The sequence below is a fragment of the Opisthocomus hoazin genome, chromosome 27 (genome assembly GCF_030867145.1).
Source record: "Opisthocomus hoazin isolate bOpiHoa1 chromosome 27, bOpiHoa1.hap1, whole genome shotgun sequence".
NCBI classification, from domain to species: domain Eukaryota; kingdom Metazoa; phylum Chordata; class Aves; order Opisthocomiformes; family Opisthocomidae; genus Opisthocomus; species Opisthocomus hoazin.
This window is the reverse complement of record NC_134440.1, coordinates 6048422-6072244: the sequence shown is the minus strand read 5'-3', so window position 1 is coordinate 6072244 and position 23823 is coordinate 6048422. Positions and strand designations below refer to the sequence as shown.

The 23823-nt window shown below is 48.9% G+C and overlaps 1 protein-coding gene across 1 annotated transcript in view; it reads right to left on the bottom strand.

The window, feature by feature from the left end:
• ZAP70 (zeta chain of T cell receptor associated protein kinase 70) overlaps positions 1-22451 on the bottom strand; it is a 28211-nt gene extending 5760 nt beyond the window's left edge. Inside the window, exons 1-6 of the mRNA XM_075444085.1 lie at positions 22385-22451; positions 4811-5267; positions 3311-3471; positions 2518-2656; positions 890-968; positions 452-492 (exon numbers count right to left, since the gene is read on the bottom strand). Of these exons, the coding sequence (XP_075300200.1) occupies positions 452-492; positions 890-968; positions 2518-2656; positions 3311-3471; positions 4811-5212 (822 nt within the window). The 5' untranslated portion in view covers positions 5213-5267; positions 22385-22451. The remainder of the gene's footprint in view (positions 1-451; positions 493-889; positions 969-2517; positions 2657-3310; positions 3472-4810; positions 5268-22384) is intronic.
• Positions 22452-23823: the final 1372 nt, after the last annotated feature.

Sequence of the window (23823 nt, the reverse complement as noted above, 5' to 3'; positions counted from 1 at the left end):
ATGTAGCCCAGACTAGCTGGTTTCAACACTGCTCAGCACTCAGAGCGGTGACTGAGCGCAGACGTACCCCGAGGCCAGGGACACAGAGGGAGCACAAAGACCTGGCCGGTGGCCAGCAGCCAGCAGCAAGGCTGAGCATTCCCAGAATCCGACCACATCTTCATCGCTCCTGCCTGGCAAGGAGGGCCGGGGGGAGAGGGCTCCCTGAGGACTGGCCCACATGTTGCAAGGAGCACAGTATGAATGGAAATCATTTTCAGCTCCAATGGTAGCTGTGCCCAGCTATTCCTGTCCCCATCCAAGCTGGAAAGGGGATAACATTGCAGCTGGACTTAATATTCCATTTGATTTATTGCCTTTTAGAGAAGAACAGAGTTTGATCAGCAAGCTTGAAATGCAATAACATTAAACCACTGAGGTACCAATAAAACAGACGCTCCCCAGAACTTACGCTGACGGAGGGGTGGGTTGGTGGAACCGGTGCTGCAGATGCTGTGAATCAGGAGAGAGAGAAGGTGTTCAGCTCAAGAGACCCATCAGGAGCCAGACTTGCAGAACATGTTGTTTCGTGCTGCCTAAAAGCAGGTCATTTTTCAGAAGCCATCTGTTTGGCACCAGAAGTCCCTAATCCATTTGGAGCACTGATTCCCCCATCTGCTCCCGTCTTTGGGCCACCCTAGGCCAAGCCTGAAGAGTAGCCACTTTCAGCAGATAACATGATGTGAGACTTGCCCAGTTTGCCAGAGGAGCAGAGACCTCACCCTTCCCTCACCGCCAGGGTCTGAGCAAGGTTGGACATGGTAAAGGAAACACAGGCTGGTGCTGCTCAAGTTGGTCCCACTCAGTGGTAAACCGAGGCCAGGGATCACACTGAGAGATGTTGGCTCACCTGGCATGTTGGGGTTGGGGCAGGTTTCCCTCAGGTAGAAAATCAGCCCGTCCGGTTTGAGTTTTAGGTACTCCACCAACTGGGAAAGGAATTGGAGGAAAAAGAGATTATTGTGAGGAGAAAATAATCTCTTCTTTTTTTTTTTTTTTTGCAGGCAACTTGTGTGGTGTATGGTAATGATTTCTCTCAGATTTATGGCAGAGAGGGACTCCACTATTTCCTTCTCTCCTCTCCTATCCATGAACTCAGGGATCTCCTAGAGCAAGCGTTTGCATACCTGGATATCTGCCAGAGCTGGGAAGAACTTGGGAAGTTAGATAAAGACTGAAGAAAGAAAAAGGAAAATCTCCAGTAGGAAAGCTGGGTAGGGCATTTTCAGTGTAATGTTATTATTGCCTCAGCCAGAAAGGTTTTTAAGCCATGTTGTATTTCATAAAGCATGAGAGAAACCTTTTGCCTTCCCAGAGGAACCCCCAGGGTTAGCTCTGTGGATCCCGGTTAGTTTTTCATTGCAGAAACCATCAGTTCAGACACAGTGGGGACTTAACTCCGGCTGGAGACGACCAGCCCAGCCCCTGACCACTGGACCACAGGGGAGAGGAGCCTTTCTCTTCCTTGCCTGTCTGGCTCAGATTTCATCTGCAGTTGGGAGCCCTGGCACTGTTCTGTGGCCATAAAAATGCCCCAAAGTCTTTGTTTTCAGTCAAATTCAGAGTGAAAACAGTCCTGGGAATTTAAAAAATTGAGCAAAACAGAGTTACTGTCCCCCCGACAGCCCTGCCTAGGAGGAAGCGCTGGTATCCATCCCTGGAGCAGGTCCGAGGTGTGTGCCACGGGGCAGAGCTGGGCTCTGGGGGGGCATGTGACTCCCCAGCAGTGCCGAGAGCTCTGGGGCCATACGTCATATTCCCTAAAAACCTTGCCCCATCCTTACGAGGACTCTGGGACATTACAGCCATCTTCACTTCCCAAAGCCCCTGACCCTCAGGGGTGCTAGGATGTGTCTCCTGGTAGTTGGATCTTCAGTCATGTAAAGATTTTGGCAGCTGGCTCAAGACTTCTGGCCTCCCCTACTCTTTGCACAGAAGTCAATCACTTGGAAAATAAAGTGGCAATCTGCACACAAAAGTTTTGCTGGTCCAGGAGCAGTGTGGGATGAGCAATCTCGTTGGGGCTTGCTGCAGGCAGAGGTCTGAGGTGCTCGCTGTGGCTGAATGTGTGATGTTTGCTGATGGGCTGCAAGTGTAATTAATATAACCATCTCAAGTATCCTGGCATAAAGCTAGAAATTAAAAGCACTAATCCTCTTGCTTCCCTGGAGAGGCAGCACGCTGGTGTAAGGCATGAAGGCGGTGGTAAAGCCAGCACTATTTCAGAGCTGCTGTGATAACCCAGACTTAGACCTACTCAGCTAGGAGTGCACAGAAATGAATGCAGTGAGGTGAGCTGACGGACAGCCAGAGCCAGGGAGCGTGAGGATTTTCTGGAAGGGGCTACAACCACCCGTCTTAGATCATTTAAAGCTCCACACGGCCTTTCCCGTCCCTCAAGACATGGGTAGCTGTAACAAGGGAAAAGTGCCTTCACTTTCTCAGGACACCAGTGGTCGGCATCCCACAGTACGGTACCTGCCAGAGCGTGTCAAACTTGGTCCCCTCGGGGATGGAGTACTTGCCGGACTTGTCCTGGTCTATCCGATAGTGATACACTGTTTTGCCATAGACGAGTGAGAGGGCATAGGCACCATTCTCCTTCCTTTCTCGCAGCCTGGTAGAAAAGAGAACTATTAAAAACAACTCTAGATTTTGCCCTGCAAATTATCGTGGCTGCAGTGGTGGTGGGTCACTGGGTGGACACTTGATAAGGCATCCCTGCACCCCACTGTTGGAATTGTCACCTTCCCAGCACCCCTCTGTGGAGGCTGACAAGGGACCCTTCACCTTCAGTCTCTTGCCCCTCTCCCCCACCCTCTCCAGCTATTTCTTTCTTTCCTGAACTCATTCAGGAGATAATTAAATTAAGGACTGTCTCACCTTAGCAGAGATGAAGAGTAAATGCTTTCTCCTGTATTTTATTTGCCATAAATTTTCTACGTGTCAGTATTCAATGTCTTTACCCACTGAACCCTGTATCTCATATCATCTGGTGCATTCACAAGCACGCTTCACAGAGATAACAAAACATGAGAAACAAATAAAGCTCAAGATTGGCTCTTCATGGAAGCCAGACATTGTCTGGACAATAGTAGGTTTGGGGTATCAGACCCTGTCTTAGAGAGATTTGTAACCACAGTCTGACCATATTCAGCTAAACCTCCTCTCAGGAACCGTCACATGAAACAAGTAACTGCAGGGTAGTGGAGGTGGGGCAGTGGTAAAGAGTACAGGGATCACAGCATCTGCCGGGATTCTGCATGCTCACAGGAATTTCCCGTCAGGTTGTGCCCCAGAGTAAAGCCTCCGTTCAGCTTCATCCCGGGCGATGTTGCTGTGGTACCAGGGCATCCTCTCATGGGCTGTGGTGGCGATGAGCTTCTCCACCTGCGGAGCCTGGCTTATGATGGCCTGTTCAAGTGCATCACCCTGGAAGAGAGTGAGAAATGAGACCTCCTGTCACTCTGCTGCACTGTTGCATGGCTTCAGCACAGTGCATTTTGCACCCTTTTGGGCAGATGACACAGGAAACTTGAAAGGTCTCGTAATTGAGGTGCCTGTGGCCTTAATCACGCCTATAGCAAGAGTAGGTTGAATTCTGTTCTGCTGCAGAGTGGAATTCCTTGCTTATCTAAATTGGTCCCATCCCTCGAATCCAGCTGAAGTCCACTGACTTGCTGGTGAGGGAAGAGAGAAGATATTCATATGGGGGATCTTGACGTCAGGCTTGCAATGTCTTTCAGCCTCGCATTCCCGGGAGAGCAGGACCTCTTTCTGGTGCCTTTGCCTTCCTGGCTGCTCGCTGTCTCCAGACACTATAACTTGTCAAGAGCAGTGCAGTCTGGAAATCATGTGTGAGACCCTAAATTAATTTTACTGGTGTGAGACCCTAAATTAATTTTACTGGCCCCACACATTTTATAAACAACTGTAGTTTTTCATTCGCCAGTAGGTGGCGATGTCCTTTGTGTTATCTGCCAGTGTTCACAGATCAGCTTCAAGGAGAAACTCTGTAGATGCCTCATTCTGTCAAGCACCTTTGGTCTAAAGTAGGCCAAATTTAGAGATCTTTTCTAGAAGTGTTCCATAAAGAGAATGCCTGAGCCATCTTTCTGCGAGGACTTGGAAGCGTCTCAGTAGCTACTCTCGAGGTGACAGCAGGTAGCAGGATATTAATTACGTGGCTGCCAGGGTGACCATTTACAGGCATTTGCCTTATACATATATCATATATATTCCAGTCTTTAATAAAATGCAGGAACCTGTCTGTAGCTATTTTTAAATTTAAGTAACAGACAGACCTGATCCAGTACCCAGTAGCTCAGTCTCATAGGTAAAACCTCCACTGACTTCAAAGAGCAAGGAAAACCTGAGCAAGAATTAAAGTCTGGTTTCATTGCATCTTCAGCACAGTGTTATGGAGGCACAGGCACCTCACGTGGAGGGTGATGCTCTAACTGCAGCGAGCATCCCATGTGCTGCAGAGGAGCAAATGGCACTGCAGAGCAGACGCAACATGAGCTCTTCAGAGGAAGAATCTGAAGGCTTGGGAAGATGTTTAGACCTGGTTCTGAAGAAGAAACTGGAAAAGAGAGAGACTTCAGACTGCTCTTACTGCCAGCAGCCTCCGAGGACCTTGCTTTACCATGCCGTAAGAGGGGGATGACAGCAACAGAGGAGGTCAGGGAGTTCAGGGTGGCAAGCAGCAGTAAGTACCCGGGGAGCACTCCTTGCGCGGTCCCACACCACCTTTGGCAATGGCCAGTACCTCTAGTTTCCACGTCTGCCGGACATATTCGCGCACCATATTGTCCCTCATGCTGTCGAAGACACCGGCCTGGGGCTCCACACCACTGGGGCGGTTGCAGGGCTTGCGGAGGGTGCAGCAGAGCCCATCGGCATCCTTGGAGTAAAACTCACAGAGCTCCTCCGGCCCACAATGCGCTTTTCCCCCCGCAATGGCGTAGGTACCATTCATCTGGCGCTCGATGGCGTAGTGGTAGAACTGCAGGTTGTAGACCATGGAGAGGACATAACCCCCCAGACTGCGCAGACATTGCCGCAGCAGGAACAGACCGTCCGACATCCCCGCCAGCTTGAGGTACTCCTCTGCTTCTGACCGGGCAATGCTGCCGTAGTAAAAGGGCAGGTGAGCAGCAGCATCTGGCATCTCCGCGTGCTTACCAGGACTGCTGGGGTCGACTCACGTGCTGCTGGTGTTCGATCTGGAAGAAAGAAGCAAAATTCTTCATTGACACATAATTTTGTGAAAAGGTTTAACAGGAATTCAGACTTGTCTGCCTAGAGGTTCTTCAGCCCTCAGCTGACTACCTGTAGCATCATTCCAAACATCGCATGGAGAGTAGCAGTGGGTGCATTTATATCCCCAGCCAGAGAATCTCACGGTGATTCCTCTATCCCACCCTGAATGCAGCTAGAAAGTGTAAGTAAAAATCCATCTGATTTTGATTTAAAGACTTCAAGCAACAGAGAATGCACCAAATCCTACAGTGAACTGTTCCAATGGTTAATTACCTTCACTATTAAAAACATGCTTCTTACATCCATCCCGAAGTTTTTAGCTTTGACTTCCTACCATTTTCTCTCCAGCCCTGTTCACAATAAAAGGAAATTCTTTTGCCTCTCTGAATAAGTTAGTTTTGTCATGAGGGTCTACAAGGCCAAAACCTTAAATGGAATAAGATTACAACACGAGATGGACATTAAATGTCTGAAAAACATTTAGATACACATCGCACCAAACACAGAAAAAGGAGATAAAAATGAGCCCAAGTGATTCTGGGCAGACATTAACCATCAGTTGACAGCACAAGAAAAAACCTTCCTGTAGTTGTATCTTGAAAAACTTGGGGGGTTTTTCCCACAGTACCTGACTCGGCCGGTTTCTGCATTAGGCCGATGCTCTGATCTGTGTGGCAGTTCCTATTTCTGCACCGTGCACACGGTCCAGAGAAGGCCGGAGCTCCGACGTGGCCAGCCATCACCGCAAAGTCAGTTTAATCCCACTGCCTCTGTTGAGCTGCAGTGTGCAAGCATTACTGGAGCCCCGTGTTCAGAACAGCCTAAACCCCGAAATGAACCTACCCCTGCGCTGCTGCAGCACCAGCTCGTGGTGGGAATCCAGCGAGAAATGGCAATTTGTTGACTGAGTCACGGCAGAGCCCCTTCTGTCAAAGAGCTGTAGGTCTTGTATCGAATCATTTAAGATCCCACCCACAAACAAGAGCCAATTTCCTGTGATTAATGGAAACATTCTCGTATTCAAAGGGTCTCATTTGTTCCCTGGAGCGAATCTTTGATTTTGTCATTGCGCAGATGCTGACCCCAAAAAGATCAGCGTGTTTGTCTCCATCCTCTTTTCCCGCAAATGCGTCACTCGTGTTCAGAGCAAAGAAAAGATCGGCTCTTTGGCCAGCGCGCTGGGTGTTTGCCCCAATTCTTCCCAGTGTAACTTTCATTTCTGAACGTGATGGAGACGTCGCTGCCTGGTGGGTTGGGCACACTGTGCTGTTCCAGAAGTGGCCTCTGCTCTCAGGCAGTGGCTTGAGCTGTGCCTGGGCTGGTGGTCAGCCCTGCTCCGTCTCACCCAGCCTGCCACAGCCCACCGAGCAACAGGGCTGCCTCCTGCCAGCCTCTGGGACTGCTGGAGCTGGGAAGGGGTTGGCTGGATACGCGATTTGTACGGGCAGGAACAGTATAGGGGTCTGGAGGAAACTGCTCAGGAGAAACCGTTCTGCTGGGTGCACCCTGCTCTGCTCAGCCTACAACAGCAAAGGCCCATGGGGAGCTGGATTTATGGCAACCAGACTCTTCTCTACCTGTTTGTTGACTTCATTAAGCCCAGAAATGGCCCTGATGAGAACAGGAAGGGAGAGCAGGCTCCGCCGAGGAGGCGTTTTAGCCGAGGCAGGAAACCACAACAGGAAGCCGTCAGTGGCGTTTGCAGCTTGGGTGCGGGACTAGCGTAAACCGTGTCAGGCGCAGCACAAATAAGCCTGAGCTGTGAAGCCCCTTTCATCAGATTCATCAAATGAGGCAAAGTGGGGTCTTGGCAGCCCTGCCAGTCTGGGACACAAAAGGCAAATGAAAACGCCCTGTAACTCAAACCCTAACTGGAGTCAGTGCTTGGAACCGAAGCAAACGTCCTAATCCATTGATGCCTCCAGGCATCAAAGCACCCGAGACACTGCACAGGCGTATCCCAGGTTCAGCTCCTGAGATGACTTCCAGGTCTTCCCAATCTCAGTCTGGTTCCGTGGGAGAGCAGGTCCCAGGAAGGTGAGTTGAAGGATGTGAGGAGCGAGGATTGCAGCTCTTGATTTTAACTGCAGAGTCAGGCTCGTGAGTCATGTTCACGAGTCAAGGAAGAGGAAGCGCTGAGTGGGCAGTGGAAGGTCCATGGCCTTCATGTGCTACTAATTTCCACTAGCTACCTGGGATAAACAGTGATTAGGTACAAGGACACGGCACCCAAACATGTTGATTCCTTTTTCTGAAAGTCCAGGACCAGAACATCACAGAAAATGGAACATGTTTGACAATTGTTCAGACAGGTGAAAATGAGATAGCAGAAGGCATTGATCACCACCGAGCTCCTACAAAGTTTCCAGCTGCCTACACAGGTGGTTCTGTTATAAACAGACTGGTTTTCTTCTCCAAGCACAGGGCTGTGAGTCAAGAAAGACTCACAGAGATATGAGAGTGAACCCAAGGATGAGAGGTTGGTTCAGGCTATGCCACCCATTTCATACAAGCCTTGTTACCACAAATTAATCCTGTTAGAGAATTACCCTTATTAGAAAAAACTTAAGTCCCCAGCCATGAGGGAAAGTCAACCCCTGAAGTTTCAGAGCAGATTTGAACAGGATGATACATAGCCCCTGTAAAGCTCTTGCTTTAAAAAAGTTTCTCCTACCATCCTGGCTCTTTCTCTTGCCCATGTAGCAGCCCAGGGTCTTCTGGGCTTAGCTAAGCTCCTCTTCCAAACTGCAGCTCTGCCCCTTAACTCTACCTCTGGGTGGACCTGAGCAACCCTCATACAACCTCAACACATGTACACAAACCTCGGATAACTTTGTTTACCCATGCTGTAAAGTGCAGATGAAAATGAGAACTGATTTCATGGATTTGCTTTGATGAACATAACAAATGAGTGCCTGGAAGAAGCTGTGCGAGGGACCCTCCACCACTGTTAATTTCAAGTAACAGGATCTGATTTTTCCAGCACCTGCTCAATCTCTGTCCCTTGGGCTGCAGCAACCCAGATGCCGGGTCTTGGCTTCGGGTGCTTCCCCCAGGTTAGAAACAGCACTCGGGGAGAACGGCCGTAAAACCAGGGCTTCTGGGATGATGGCCGTGTTTGCAAGCTGGCGTTATGACGTGAAGATGCACTGAAAAAAGCAACACCCACGTAAAAAGTAGTCCGATGCGTGCACTGTGACACACAGGAAAGCCAGGCAGGAAGCTATTGAGATGTCAGTCAATCAGATCTATATATAGCCGGCCACTTGCTTTTATTTAGATCAGACAAGAACTGTCAGGAACTGGTTTGATTTTATAATTTCTCAGAACAGCAGAACCACTTTGTGCGAATCCGGAGCCGGTCCCCGAGAGCAGCGGGGTGCGCTGATGCAACCGGAGGAGGCCCTGGCAGACTTTAGCATCCCGTTAGAGCCATGTTTTCTGTGTCATTGTCCTGGCAGCAATAATCCCTCATAACACAACCCTGGCTGGCTGGCTGGGCTGTCCCTTTAAGGTGGCTGGGTCAGCCTGGGGTGGGGGAGGGACCTTCCCGGGGGAGACCAGGGTGGGCTGGAGGATGGGTACCATGTGATGGGGAACCAGCCTGGAGGGGTATAAAGGGGGGTGTCCGAGGGGGTTTGTGTGCTTGGGAGGAGGTGGTAGGGGCTGTTGATGAGGTTCGTGTGGGCAGTGTGGGGAGGGGTGGTTTTAACGATTCTCTAAAAGGTGTTTAATTGGGGGGGGGACACTAGCTGAAAGTCAGGTCTGTCATGGTAAATGTGCCTGTGGCATTGCTGGCAGGCGAGGGCAGCCTGGCTGATGGGGGCTCTGAGCTCCTCCGCCCGTCACTTCTGCAGCCCCCCAGGGCTGGGGGGGTCTGAGCCGTGACCCGGGTGGGTTGCGGGTGGGCAGAGGGAGCAGCCCAGCCTGAGGGCTTGCGTGGGCGAGGGCAGCTGGGCGGGTGCGGGGCATCAGCTCTCTCCTGAGCTGCTGGCCGGCCTGTGCTGCCTCCGCGTCTCCTCCTGGGGCGAGCTGCCCTCTCTGACCGCCTCGGGGGGAGGAAAGAGGCTTCTCGTGGTGCCTTGCCTAGACCCGCCCGCACTTAATGCAAGAATCGATGTCCTTTCTTAGGGTGCTGTGTGCAGCCCCTTCTCAGTGGTGCTTCAGGAGAGCACTGAGTAAAAGGTTTGTACTCAAGAAACCCTTCTGTTTACCGAGCTCTCCGGGAGTGGCTGTGGTAGCTCTGCGGGTCCCCAGGGAGATGGGGCTCGGGGCTGAGCCCGCTGAGCGGAGGCTGCGGCTCAGCCAAGGTGCAGGCAGGGTTTAGAGGTGGGAGCAGGGTGTGGGGTGCAGAGAGGGATGGCAGAAAGCTGAGTGAGTCTCAAGCAACAGTTGCTTCCCTCTGTACCTGCAGAGGCGATGGGCATGTACGGGGACCTTCTGGCTTCCCCAGGGCTGTAGAGGAGCACCAGTCTCCCATCCCTTCCACTGGATTCCCTTCTGTTATTCCTGATTTGATCTGAGAAATAGATGTACGGTGGAGAGCCTGGTTGAAGATGTGAAAGGCTGAAAAGTGTCCGTAGTGTACAAGTTCCCTTTCTAAATCATTCTTCCCAGGAGCAGCTGGCACTGTGCAAGAGGATGAACTGAAGAGCTGATTCCTGGAGCTCAGACACATGGGGGTTTTTAAATCTTAAATAACAAAAGCCTTAAAATAACTTTGATTCAACTTGAAATGCTTCTGAGTTAAAAGAAAGACCTGAAAAACTTAAATTTGGATTGGCCTGACTGCATTCTTCTAATTGTTCTTGATTGTTTAATTTTTATTTATGTACTCCATGGCAGCTCTTCCCAAGATTTCCTCATGAGCACTTACATTCCTGGCTATAACTGCTTTCCTAACCTCCCTGCTGACTACTCATTAAAACCTCAGTTACTCAACCATTTATTAACACTTGAACTATGTATGAGTAGGAGTTTATGAAAGTGTGAGCCCATTTATGTTTGTACTCATAAACGGTGTGCCTTCTGCTTGCATGTGAAGATAATAATCTTTTCTACTTCTCAGTGAGTATTACTGACTCAGACCTGCCTGAAATGGTTGTGTTTGCAGAAACGCCACAGAAAAACCTGCCGGATTTCCTCTAAGGACCTTGTCTGCTCTTGCTGTCCTTGAAGCAAACAGGTAAGCTGAAACTGCCCCTCTGCTGCCTGTGGATCCCAGGCCAGGTGCAGAAATGCAAAAATCATATTCCTCCTCCCCCTTTGAAGTGGCACATGGGAGCTGTTTGGCCCCAGGGACAGTCCACAGTCCTTCTTGGAAGGAAAAATGTTAAACTCCACAGCAACACTTGCAAGGCCCTCAGAGGGACCTCGTGCTGCTGTGATGCACTCGGTGTGAAGGCTCCTAACAGGGACAGGACTGTCCCAAACACAGGCTTTGAGAAAAGCTGGTACCATGGAGATCACTACCTCTCTTGACCCTTCTAAATCCTTGGCCAGAGACCTAGTGCCACCCCATCACAGTACTACTGGTGGTCAAAAATAGAGAGGATGGTTCTGCTCAAATGCGTGTGGCCTTGGTCTCGTGGTACATGTGTGCTAGAACCAGCCAGTGCTGACCCAGTGGCAGGGCTAATGGGTGACTGGTTTTCTGTGCCTTCTTCCACTCAGGATATGAGCTAGGCAGGCTGCCTTGGGCCCCCTCAGCTCTGTTAAAGTGTGTATTCCCACAAGCCAGTGGTCTTGCTTGCAGTTTGTGTTTGAGGGGTCAATGCATGAGCATGCTGCTCACAGCCTGTCCTGCAGAGCCAGCCGGACACTCCTGTCTGGGCCCAGAGGCTCAGGAGTTGCCATGTCACCTCTGCTCCCATCTTGCAGCAGATGCTGCTCTGTTTTGACTTGGCCAGTCAACCTGCCCGAGCGGGCAAGGGTGCTCATCCTTCTCCAAAAGGGAGAAACGGTGCAATAGAGCATGGAAAATTGATGACATGCTTATTTGGTGCAGTCAGATGGCATTAGAGGCCTGAGCCCATTCATATCCTGCTGGGGACTTGTTTTCCTTCTGTGGTTATTTGTCAAATGCTAATGAGCGGAAGCAATTTGCTCCTCTAGCTTTGAGAGCAGGAGACGGGGAGGGGGCTGGGGAGGGAGAAGGCCACCTGCATGGGGCCTGGTGGGTATAACTATCTGCCTTTTTTGTTCAAGCTGTTGTTTTAACGGCTGGGATTGCCTTCTTCCCAGAAAGCAGTTTTCTGGTGTTACCCTGCTTCCTCTGAGTGTTTCACTGATGCTTGTGAGCCGGCAATGCAGCTGCCTCAGGGGTAGCATGAGATGGAGCAGATAGCCTGCAGTGCCATGGCAGGCAGTCGAACAGGCAGAGCGCAGTCCCCCGAGCCAAAGCGCAGTGAGAATATCGCAGTAGGAAGTACCAGCGGGTCTCTGAAACGTGCAGATGGTGCTTCACTACTTCTGGATTAACTCAGGGAATTGTATGCACAGCCTTGTTTCCTATTTACATGTGGTCATGCCCCTGGTGTATCACATGCTCTGTCTAGCAGAGTGCAACTGTCTCTGACTAAAACCTTGTTGTCTGGTTGTGCTCTGCTTGGGGAGTGTGGATGGGAAGACACAATCGAGCCCACGGATCTCTGCTCCTCGGCACCCAAGGAGTGCGGTATGGAGTGGTGCAAGCAAGTAGCTGCTCTTAGTCTGCTTTGCACTGGATGATCACAGGCTACAGAGTTGACTGAGTTCTGCCACCAGCTGTAGGAGTTTTGGCTAAATACTTGGCTCTTTCCCTAAAGAAAAGGGTATTGGTTCTTTATCTAGTGCTTATCCTTCATTAAAAGATCCCTGAGCAAGTGTTTATCCTAGGCAGGAGCCTGGCAGACCCTGATAAAAAAGTGTATAGAACCATATTTTTCCTAAAATGCTGCAATGAGGGGTACAGAAAACTTAACTGGATGTGGTTCTTTGTTTAAACTCAAGCTGACATTAGTATTTCAGGAACATCCAGTGATGTGGGCAGGTACGAGTACCCTGACCCCTGTGTCCTGCGCAGAAGAGAGCTTTGCCATAGGCTTCAGTGGCTGGGTTAGTGCAGGAACAGAAACCTGAGTGTTGGTGCCACACGCAGCTGCCCTTCGAGCTGCCCCTGCTACTGGTTTGTAGTAGTATCTTCTCACAAGCCAAACGTCCCTGGTGAGCAGCTTTGCTCTCGGGGCAGATCTGGAATAGGTGGGATGCTGGGGCCTGCGAGCAGGGTGCGCTGCTGGTAAAGCAAAGTCACTGTGTTCTCCTAAGGCAGCTTGTATGCATCTGTTGCATGTGGATTTAGTTTGGAAGGCTATGAAAACACCCTGCTGATCCTTTGTAGAGCCACTGAAAACACTCCTGGCTCCAGACCCATTGATCCTGAACAGCTTTTAATTAGTGTCTAATGTACGTAGTTAAACACAGTATATGCAGTTTCCTGCCTGGTATCCCCAGGTGCTCTTACGGTCTGATAACTCAGCTATGGGTCATCACGTCTAAACAAATGATGTCAAGATGTTTGTCCTGGGGATGAGTGAGCACAGAGCTTGTCCCTGCTACCAAGGTGGAGCTGGTGTTGACGACTAACCGGAGAGAAGAGTTGGTACTCAGCAGGATCCCCTGAGGTTTGGGTCTAGCAGATGGCTTCATGGAGTAAATGATGGAAAACCGCAGTAACTTGTGCGTAAGTTAGAGGAGAAGGGCTCCGGGTTTTTGCTTTCTGCTAGCTGGCCTCCCTGCATTACCTTGTGAGGGGTTTTTGCTGAAATAACAACTTGGCACACAACATCATGGCCCTAAAGATTGACTCCTGCCAGTACAGAGCATTTGGGAAGAGGCAAGCTGCGAAAAGATGAAATGAGATATTTTTGAGGGATTGATGGTGAGCCTGTGGCTTGAGTCCATTGCTTGGCACTACTACGAGTAGCGCAGCCTTGGCAGGGTGCAGTAAAGGTGACACGGAGGGCTTTGAGCTGCATCGGTGCAAGAGCACTGGCTGTGATGCATCTTACTGTAAACAAGTGTATTGTGTCCTGCGCTGGCTGGGGTCCTTCTGATGGTGCTGAGCGGGTGCCTTCTCTGGAAGGACTGAAACCTGATGAGCAGGTTTGATGCTGCTCTGAACAATGTTCCCTTCTCACCTCTGCCACCCTCTCTGCTCCGGCTGGTGAAGTGGCTGACAACTCTATTTCCAACCACAAAATGATGGTGTTCTTCTTGCATAAACATCTGCATTTATGTTTTGCCTTTGCCATTTAAAAATAAATGTAGTAGCTGAGCTTAAAGTTTAGCAGCATTTATTTTTTGCACTCCCTGGAAAATCACAGCCACTGCCTGTGCTGCATAGGAGTTTGCAGTCTTTGCCCTGAAAAGCCCAGGAAGAAAAAAAGAAGGGGGGGAGGAAGAGATAGAGGCAAATTGGGGAGAGGAGGACTGTTGTGTGCGCAGTTGCAACCAGGTCAGGTGTAGAGCTCCAAAATCTTGTTCCTTGGCCTGGTGCGCAGAGCTCTGCAGCCGCTATGATGCCTTCCTGACAGAGCACTGACTTCTTGTACCGTCCCTGGTAGGGTGCTGGGTTATCAGGTCTACCCAGGGGAGACAAGCTGTTGGGAGCTAACATGGGGGGGTTCTCCCACCTGCTGGCCAACCTTTGGTTAAGAGTTCCTCTTAAATACCTCATATGAATTAAAACCTGATTCAGTGAAAATACATTGTGTCTGAGGTGTAGGCTAGTGCCAAGCTGCTGGTGGGGTTTCAGTCCTTTCATCGTTCTGCCTCAATTTAGCCTTGAGAGGAAACATGTAATGGTGTCTCTGTCAGTAACATCTCCCTACTGAGCATAGGGTCTCTGCTTTGGTCATTGGGCTGTTTCATATGGTAGATACTGTCAGACATTGATTGGTCTGGCCAAAACTACCTGTCTTCTCCTCTGTCTACTATACCAGATGTATTTTTCAGATATTCTCACTCTACAATATTTCTATGCATGTGTGGCACTTCATAAACTTATTCTGGTTTATAATCCTCCTCTGAAGCCATCTCTGGAGTTCTGCAAGTCCCTTTTGGAGAGAAGGAAGAGGATGAGGACGGGGAAGCAGGCAGTTGCTATTCCAGCCAGTACTCAGCTGGGTTGTACTGGTGCTGTGTCAGTGCCATGTGTTGGTCACCTGAGCTTCAGCCTGGACAGAGGCTTCCACGTGCCCTGAGCTGCCCCAAAGCTGTACACAGCCACCGGAGAGGGGGTCCTGCCTGGGGCATGTCGGGTTTGTGTTACAGCCCACGCGTATGTAGCTGGCATTGCTGCAGGGGCTCTCTGAACATCTCTGAAGCAGATGTTGGAGATGGTTCATCTTCATCTTCCAATGCAGCTACCCCCAACATGGGACACGGCAGCTCTTGTGCTCTGCAGTGCTGGCACAGGAGTGCCTGAAATGGAGACAACCTTCCCTAGCCCTGCTAGAGGGGAAGCAGGCAGACAGGGTATGAATATCCAACTTGGAGGTTGGCTGAGACACCAAAGCAACTTCTCTGTGCTTGCAGTAAGTGCCATGGGCTCTACTAGTTGTGAGTCACAGGGTTTCTCAAGCTCACTTTGAAAGCCCAGGCTAAGGGGTCTAGCAGCAGATCCAGACATGACAAAATGAATGTGTTGGGCGTCTGGTGTTCGCCACTGACCCTGCAGCTGTAGCACTGACTTTTCTGAACAGAATATTATGGTAAGAAGAGTGGGTGAAAGCTGCTGCCAGGTGGGGAAGAGGCTGGGAGAACACTCATTGCTTCTCAGACATACAAAGATGAGTGTTTTGTTTACGTGGAATGATGAAGGGCCTGACTGGGCTAATTAACAAGTACAGCTCTTGGGGATGGAATCCGCACATTAGTTGACTGAGACTGACAGGGGAAAGTTTTAAAGCAAGGTAGAAGGTTCTGAAGAGCATGATCACCATTCAGAGAGGAAAAGCTGGTTTGGATGTGCCAACAAGATGATACGGGAATAAAGGAGAAGATATTAATCAGTGGAAAGCAAGTCTGGTTATCAAGAAACATTTCCTAATAAGAAGATTCATCAGGATGTGGAACAGGGGAAATAGTGGAAGTCCCATTGCTGGTCAGTTCAACACTGGATCAGAAAATATACTGCAGGGAATAATCCTGTGCAGGCAGGAAGAAACTGGGATGAGCTAATAGGACTTTCCCATATCTAATTTCTGCAATTCTGAGTTCCATTAGGGAAAATAATACTTTCAATTTCTTTCTCTGGCCAATGTAATTTCCAATTCAGCCAATGTTCTGTGGAAAACTGAAAAACACTGAATGCAGAAGCATTTTGCTTCCGCTGTTGACATTTTTGGTGGTCTTTTGTTGAACATCAGTGTCTGAAATGAGAATGAAGTCCTCTACTTGCTTGCAGGCTAGGGTTACATGCACAGCAGTAAATATTCTCCAACACATTTTTATAACATGGCTCAGTGATCAGCTATGTGATGACTAAGGTGAAAAATACTGAATTCCCTGTGGTCTGGTAGTTTCTTAGCGTTTGTCCTTTCTATGCTGTCAGCAAGAGGTTGCATTAATCAGTGTCTACCCATGCTCAATCTGTTCTTCTTACGTGGGCAAAATGCACTATCTCCCTTAACTTTTCCACCGAGCAAAACTAACTTTGAACTAACCTTGCAGCTGAACATCCTGTTGCAAGCCCCCATCCCCTTTTCCCTCTTGGACACAAGACACTAAAATGAGCAGCAGAGGGTTAAGGCTGTCTTGCAGAAAACCTTCTGGTCGCTTAGCTTCTGCTTCACCCTCCTGCAACATCCCCGTGTCGGCTGGACGTGTGGGATGCCAATAACCCATGAAAACAAATTCTCCAAGGAGAACATTGTGGCCCAAGGAAAGGGGCTTTGTGCTGAGAGCTCTTTAGGCTGCTGGATTGTGTCCAGCTGTGGTGGGAGAGGGTGCATGTTCCTGCCGGGCAGTTGTTGGGGCACTGCTGGCAGAATTGTTGTTCTCGCAGCCTGCTTCATAGCGGGTGTGTCTCGGCAGCAATAATTAGTTGCAAATAGGCTTTTCTTCATCATTCCCAGCAGAGATTGAGTAGAAATCCTTCCAGGTCCCAGGGAAGCCAGGGCACTGGCAGCTGTGCAGGGCATGTCCTGCCCTGCGTGGGCTCAGCTGAGTTCCCAGGAGTGCCCGGTGCTGGTTAACCCTGCACTTGTAATGTGATTTTGGAGAGATGCAGGCAGCGCTGAACACCCCTGAAAGCTTTGCCTATGCCTCCGGTACCGATCGTCACGTTTTGCTGTGTCTGTAAGGCTTTTCTCTAGATTGTTGTCCGTTCCTGCATCAAAATTATGTTCCTTGGGGCAGAGATTGCTGGCTCCTTTCCCAGCTCAGCCGCGGCACTGGAGTCTGTGCCATAGTACCCGCCTGCACAGTTTGAGTCTGGCAGGACCCTCACTGATACCCCTCTATCTTTTATCTGTTGATGTGATAATGGCTACAGGACCTTGAACATCTGCTGTAGGATTTGGTGAGGATGCTTCTTCCACTGGTTTGTAGAAAGGTGCATAGCCTCACACTCCTCCCTAGGGCTCTGTTAACTTAATAAAATAAGGCTCTTGTTGTCATGTAATAGTTAGGTGGGGTACTCCTGCCTCTGCACATGAAAGATTATAATCTCCTCAGATATGAAGTGAGGGGCAAACTGTACATGTATGTCTTCACCAGTAATCTTCAGCATCTGCACAAACATCTGATGGGGAAAGGGTCATGAATTTCACTCAAAAAAAAAAAACAAACAACCAAAAAAACCCACCACATTCTTGCTAAGCTTCCACCTGCCCTGCAGACCCTAACCACTTTTTAGATTCCAGTGTGATCTGCTCCAGAGCTGCACACTGCAAGTTTTCTAATGAGACGGAGAAGAGGCATGTAGGAGCAGGACAACAGATGGGCAAGGAAAAATTGAATAATCTGTTCTTCACTAGGCCAAACCTATAATAACTTTGCTACTTAGTAGACTTCTGCTGAGGATTTATTTAGAAGCTTTTTGAAGCACAAATAAGCTGTTTTTTAAAAAATACTTTAAGGGTTTAAAGCTGGCTTTAGTCTTCTGTTCTTTTTGGCCAAAATGAGAGAGAACCTGGGTAAAATGCATTTGTGTTAGGTGCCTCACATGCAGAAGGACTTTCTCTGAGATTTGAGCTTGGGATTTGAGTCAGTGGCTGATAGACGATGGTCTGGTATCTCTTCCGGTATGGTCTCTGTCATCTGCTTTTCTGTCCAGTTAATTGTTGACATGCAGCAACAGCTCCAGGTGCTAGGGGAGAGTGACATTTTTTTGTCAAATCCTCATAAAAGAAGGTCTGAGACTATATTCACTAATATTATCCAGGTGCATGAGTACTCCTAGTTAGTGGCTATCCTAACCCCAGAAACAGCAGCTCAGTTGTTTTGTTGCTCGGTTGTTTCTGCTTTGCAGCTTCGCAGTTCATCCCAGTGCTGCCCGACCTGGGGCCCTTCCAGCAGCCCCCGGCAGAAGCCAGCGTGTCCCATCGACTCCATCCTGCTGCAGCGCTTGTGGAGCTCTAAGCAGCCCTGCCAAGCCTCCCGGTGGAGGAACTGGAAGGCTCAATGTTCTGTTTCAGGCTTTTAACTCTTGCAGCAGAAGATTTTCTCAGTATGAGTCCAGGAAGGCTTTAAAACTGCTCGTCTGCTTTGTAACCTTGCTGTGGTTCAGTGCTCTCAGCTGGAAAACCTGGCAGGTAGCGAATGATCCTGCTAAGAGCCAGGACTGTGGCCTGTCCCTTCAAAGGCTTTACTCCAGGTTTTGGCCAGAGTGAGAAGAACTTTAGTCCTTGAAAATATGCTGATGGTGAATGTGCTCTGCACCAACGTGCCTCCTTTCAGTTGTTCTATATTTCTAGGCAGCTGAGGGATGACACTGATGATCCCTCTCCTGCAGGTGAGGAAGTTCAGGGGGACAGAAGAGCTCATGCCATGGTAATGCTGTGGGTTGGAGTTCTCCCAAATAACATGCTTGCTTTAGCATTATGCTGCCTGTCACGGTAAGCGTATTGCATGTGTAGATGATCTAGAATGGGCCTTGGAAAAATAATCAGTTTGTCATCTTTATGCATGCTTTAGTATGGTCAATGAGGCTCAGAGCTGAAGTTGCCTGTGCTGTTCGAAAATGCTGTGGAATTTTGAGAAAAATACAGCATTATCTGGAACCTTTTAGGCCGTTTATTGTGGCAGACCCCTAAAGCTGAGTTATTAACTTGCTGCAACAATTGTGTGTTGTTTTATCCCCTCAGGGGCACCCAGGAGATGAAGTGATTGCTTTCTCATGTACTTTAGGGTCATTTAGAATAAAGAGCTATGTGTATGTCCTAAGGTACAAGTGACAGGTCCTGCCTAAAGTTTAACTTCTCTATCATTTATACTGTGTGGCTTATGTGCATCTGTCTCTGCTGAAGTAATTCTGTCATCAGCTGAGAGCAGTTTATAAACCCTCCTGCCATCCCTTCAGGTCCAGGTTAGCTATGCAGTCGCTGATAGCTTCAGTCCTGCGAGGACTGCATGCTCAGGAGTAGTGTCCCAAGTGCTGCAGAGGATCCCTGTGTTCTGATGCACCTGCAGAAGGTCCTGGGTGAATCGGCTGCTGTGCTCATGCAGGGTCTGGCTGATGTCATGGCAAAGCGTTTAGTGGCTGTGGCTGCCGTTAACGGCTATTGCCCACCAAGATATTGCGTGTTAGTATTGCACTGGGTGACCCCAGCCAGACTTTTCCAGTCCCTAAGCCAGCTTGGATATCTCTGCGTGGTGAACACAGTGCAGAGGCAGGCATCGATCAGCAGAATTGCAGAAAATCAGGCACCCCGTTGCCGTTGGAAGCCAGATGCTGTTACACAGGCTGATTTAAGAGGCTTCAGTCCTCTGTGACTTGTGAAACTGGGTCTTTGGCTAAGCTGCCCTGGTATGAACTGGGAGGTGATGGGAATTAGCAGCCCTGTGCCTTTCAACAGTCAGAAGCTGTTTGAGGTCATGCTTCACCAGGGTCTCCTGAAAATGCTCTGTTAGATGATGAATTTAAGGTCCCCACACTTGCTCTGCGGCACTTGCTACTCACAAAAGTAGCCACAGGGAAGTGGCAGATGCTTCTTGTATTGCCAAGGGCATGTTTAATGTCCCAGGGAATATCTTCCCAGCTCTGTAGAAAAGGGCCAGAGCAGTTGGTAAACTGCACTGTGTCTGACTGGAGCCAAGGGCACCGCGCTGGCAGACCTGGCAGCTCCTGGCTTTAAGGTTATGAACTGGGCAAATCAAGTAGAAAGACAGCTCAGAGCCTAACAGTAATCTGCAACTCAACAGCAAAGTTTATTGCGCATCAGTTGTTCCGTTTGGAGTTTTAAAAGACAAAAGATGAATCTGAGCTTGAAATCTAATCTGCAACAGGGAGGGGAATGTTGCAAGATCATCTGAGCTTCCAAAACCGCAGGTGTAGAATATTATCCTGATGGTTAGGGACAGTCTTGGTAGGTCTTCATCAGAGTGGGAGAGCAAACTTTGCCTCATTGCTGCTGTTCAGGATTTCTTTGAACACTATTTCAAAGCGGGGTGAGACTGTTCCTTTACTGGTGTGTGTTATGAGGATTAAACAAACTTCAGACTGTGCAGGATTACATGGTGGTCGTAGTAAATTCCTGAAGAGGAAATTCTGAAGAGGAGAATGAATACAGCTGGAGGCTGGGGAAGCTAAAGACTTCTCCTCTGCTCTTCTTGCAGAAGCTTACTAGCTCTGAAGAGTAGTAAGTCTGTGTTTGCCTGTGACCGGCGTACTTTTGGGCAAAGCGTGCGGCTTGAGAGTGGTAGTGGAAGTTTGCATTCACAATCAGTCATTTCCTATGTGAAAAGGTCTGTTCTGAGTGTTGAAATGTTCCACTAACAGGCAGCTTGCTATCTCTATTTTCCAAGTATAGAACCGAGGCACAGAGAAATAATGGGGTAGATCTGCACAGGGCTTTTTGTTTATTTTAAATAATAATAGCAAAGGCTTTTTGTTCCAATTATTTGAACAGGATTTAGGGAAGTAGTTATCTGAGACCTTAGTTCATGCTTTACCCTGACTATCTCCCTTACAGTAGCTATAACTTTGTTTGCTGGCTCTGTATGGAGTCTGTAGAAAGCTGTCCATGTCCTCCACAGCCCCTGGTATCTGTCTTGTGTTCTGGGCTCTCTCCAGCCTGGCCCCGGTCTCTGCTGTGCCCACTCAACTCCATACCCAGCAGGGCCTTTCCTGGCACCTCTGGGGATATTACAAGACCAAGTGAGCACATTCAGTGATCAAAACCGTGTTTAGAAATGCATATTCTTGCCCTGGTGAGGAAAGGACTAAACAAGTATAATACTTTAAATCTGAACCTAGTCTGATACAGCTCATCTAATGCTATCATAGAAGTTAGCAGAGGTTCCTGGGAAAGCAAGTGCTAGACAAAGTGTGTGGTAAATTACTTGGTAAGAGCTATCTCTGCTTTCGTGTATTTCCAACCCTCCAGATTAATTTTCTGCATTGCCCCTTGACAGTGCCTGCCCTACTAACAGCTGCTTCACGCATCATTCTGTTCCCAGCCATGTCACTCCACTCAGACCCACACAATTGTTAGAGGCGATAAAAAAATCATCTTAGTGGCTCTTTTGCCATTGGCATCTCTGCTTTTGTGCTGCCGGTCCCACCTGCTTGGGGTTTGTGTGAGTCGAAGCTTGGCTTAACTGACATGTCTGTTATCCTTCCTGACCACATTGGCCCTCTCAGACTTCTGCTGCTCAAGCCAAGTTTTACGCAGCTGGCTGAGTGGGCTTAGATCATGCACGGAGCCTGGTGCTTCAAAGGTTTTCTGCTCTTTGTGAAGCCGGTTGCCTTACAGGGCAGTACAGAGACTGTGGCATAATCCTCGCTTAGAGTTCTCAGGAGACCCTCTTTCTGGTTAAGGTCTTAATGGGAATTAACTTTAGTCACTAAACACCCACATGCATATGTGTGGGGATTCCAAATACTGCTGTGGCATCATCCGTGTTTCTTTAGGAAATCCTATTCCTAGGAGCATCAGCAAGATTTTCAGAGACTTGGGCCCCTTTACTTCTCAAGAGGAAAAAGAGATGATAAAAGGTTGAAAACACAAAAATCATAAATATATCAGAAAGCATCACCTTGTAGATCAGCACATTCAGCCCCCTGCCAGTGAAGGAGCCTTCTGCCTGATCCCTTCTCCAGTCCCCTCTCCAGTTCTGCCCACGTGATGGATTTCCCTTGCGTCCCTGCGGCGTTTATTCCGCAGCCTAATAGATCTGCCCGTTAGGAAACGTTTTCTGAAGTTTAACCTCAACTTTCCTTTGTTCTAGTTTATTCCGTAACACCATGGACTGTGCTTGAATTGACGGGACTTGGGACTGTGCCTGTTTTCAGAGAAGTGCAGAGCAGTAACAGACAAGACGACACAGAAATTAAAGGACGTAAATGTGAGTTTGCCAGAGGCCTCTGTTTTTGAATATCCTTGCTGTTACATTTGTCAGGAGGAAATCTCTGAAGTCCTTCTCTACTGTTTGGAGCATTATTCAGCAGGTTCTGGGTATTCTAAGTCTTCCCATGTTGCCCGTGAGGCTCGCAGGCAGTTTAAAGAGAAACCTCCAGAGGAGAGAAGTTTTGATATCATGTTGAGAGGTAAAGGGAAGAGAATGGCTGACCCTGAATACTGGACTACAAGCCATCATTTCGGCATCTTCTGACCTATCTAAATCCCTCCCTGGCTGATGCCCCCTGACTTACACCAGGTTTTTTCCTGAACCAATAGAGTAATCGGTAGAAAAGCTGGAGCGGTCGTACGATGAATTAATCTGGGCCTGTTAACACCAATGTTTCATATGATCTCCGTTCCTGCCACTAAACCCCCGATGCTACCGGGCTGCGCAGGAAGGTACGAGACAAGGAACAAAGCAGCCATGTCGTGTAACAGCTACCGAAGATACTGACAGCAAAAAAGTCTCTTACCTGGTTTGCTGATGGGTGGGATGTCTTGTCAGGGCTTCGTTACAGCGATTTTGAAGAAAGAAAGGAAAGAAGGGGGAAAATGTTCCTCGGTGAGTGAGAAATGTGTCAATTTTGGAAGACAGGAGGGGAACGGGCAACACCATCCAGTGAGCTGTCTGGCATTCGCTAACCTCCGTTTGCTGGTTTCTTTGAAATGTGACCTATTTCCTTGTTGCACAGGAAAGAAAAGAAGAGAAAACAAAAGTTGTGTAGCTCTGAAGAGTGAAAGAGCTCTGAGACCTTCTCAGTGCCAGGGCAAGGGTCTTCTATGGAAAAAAACAAATCAGAGGAAAGTGGTGAAGAGCTGTCGTTGTTTAAACGAATGTGTTGGGGGAAGACGTTGCTTGGAGAGCAAAGCTCTCTTCCAGCCCGTTGAACAGATGTTCATGGGGAAGTGAGCCTTCTTGCACGAGTGTCACTGCCATGCCATGGTGTGTCCCTTGGAAGTCACAGGGATATAAGGAGAGCTTAGTTTCCTTGGGTTTTCCATATCCAGGCCAGAAGGCTACTGAGAAAGGCCCTCTGTGTAGAACTAGTTTGGAGTTATGGTTTGTGATGGTCAAGACCTAGTTCAGTAACCCAAGAAGCCTCTCCTAGCCTGCCCTGCTTTTTGATGAGTTTTGTAGTGTCAAAATGGCCACAGTGCTAACAGCTGGGCTGGGAACCATCCAACACCAGTCCCGCCAAGCAGTGCTTATTTTTGGCAGAGTTTTCAGCTGCTCTTCAGGGGCAGATCTCCCTTTCCAGAAGGGAAACGTTTCCATGTTCCATCACCAGTTATGGTAAATGGCTCACTGCCATCTGACAGCTCATTAGCTTGGAAGAGATGGGGAGAGGGTCAGTGTTCAGGGTTAGCTCTTGGTGATGGGGGAGAAAGGCTACAGCGCTGTGGTCTTTCTGCTGAGTGCAGAGAGGTGCCCCAACGAGATGGATGGGGAATCCAAGTGTCTCGCTGTCAGCGTGTACTGTAGAAGTTGGGATTAGGGCCCTGATCGTGGCAGGTTGAGCTTGCTGATGTTGAAGATTGATTGGAATAAAACCATACAGTAATAGGGTTAGATATGCAAAATGCAAGCTATCCTTGAGCATTACTCCATGGTATGGCATTTCATTGCCAAATCCCCGTCGAGGAGCCCTTTGTTTACGTTTTGACATGGAGCTGCACATGATGTTTACTCAGAAACCTGTATCAAAGATTTTTCCAAGCATGAGGTGAGATCCTGAGGTAGAAGGGATGAATCACAGGCAGCTTACGATGGTGGTGAAAATGCAACATCCCCACACACCTAACTTTGCAGTGCGAGCAGAGAGCTCTCAATCCTGAGCCCTCAGCGAGGCTCCCCTGCACATTTGTCCTTTGCCCAAAATCCCCGCAAAGCGTAGGCGATGTGCAGTGACCT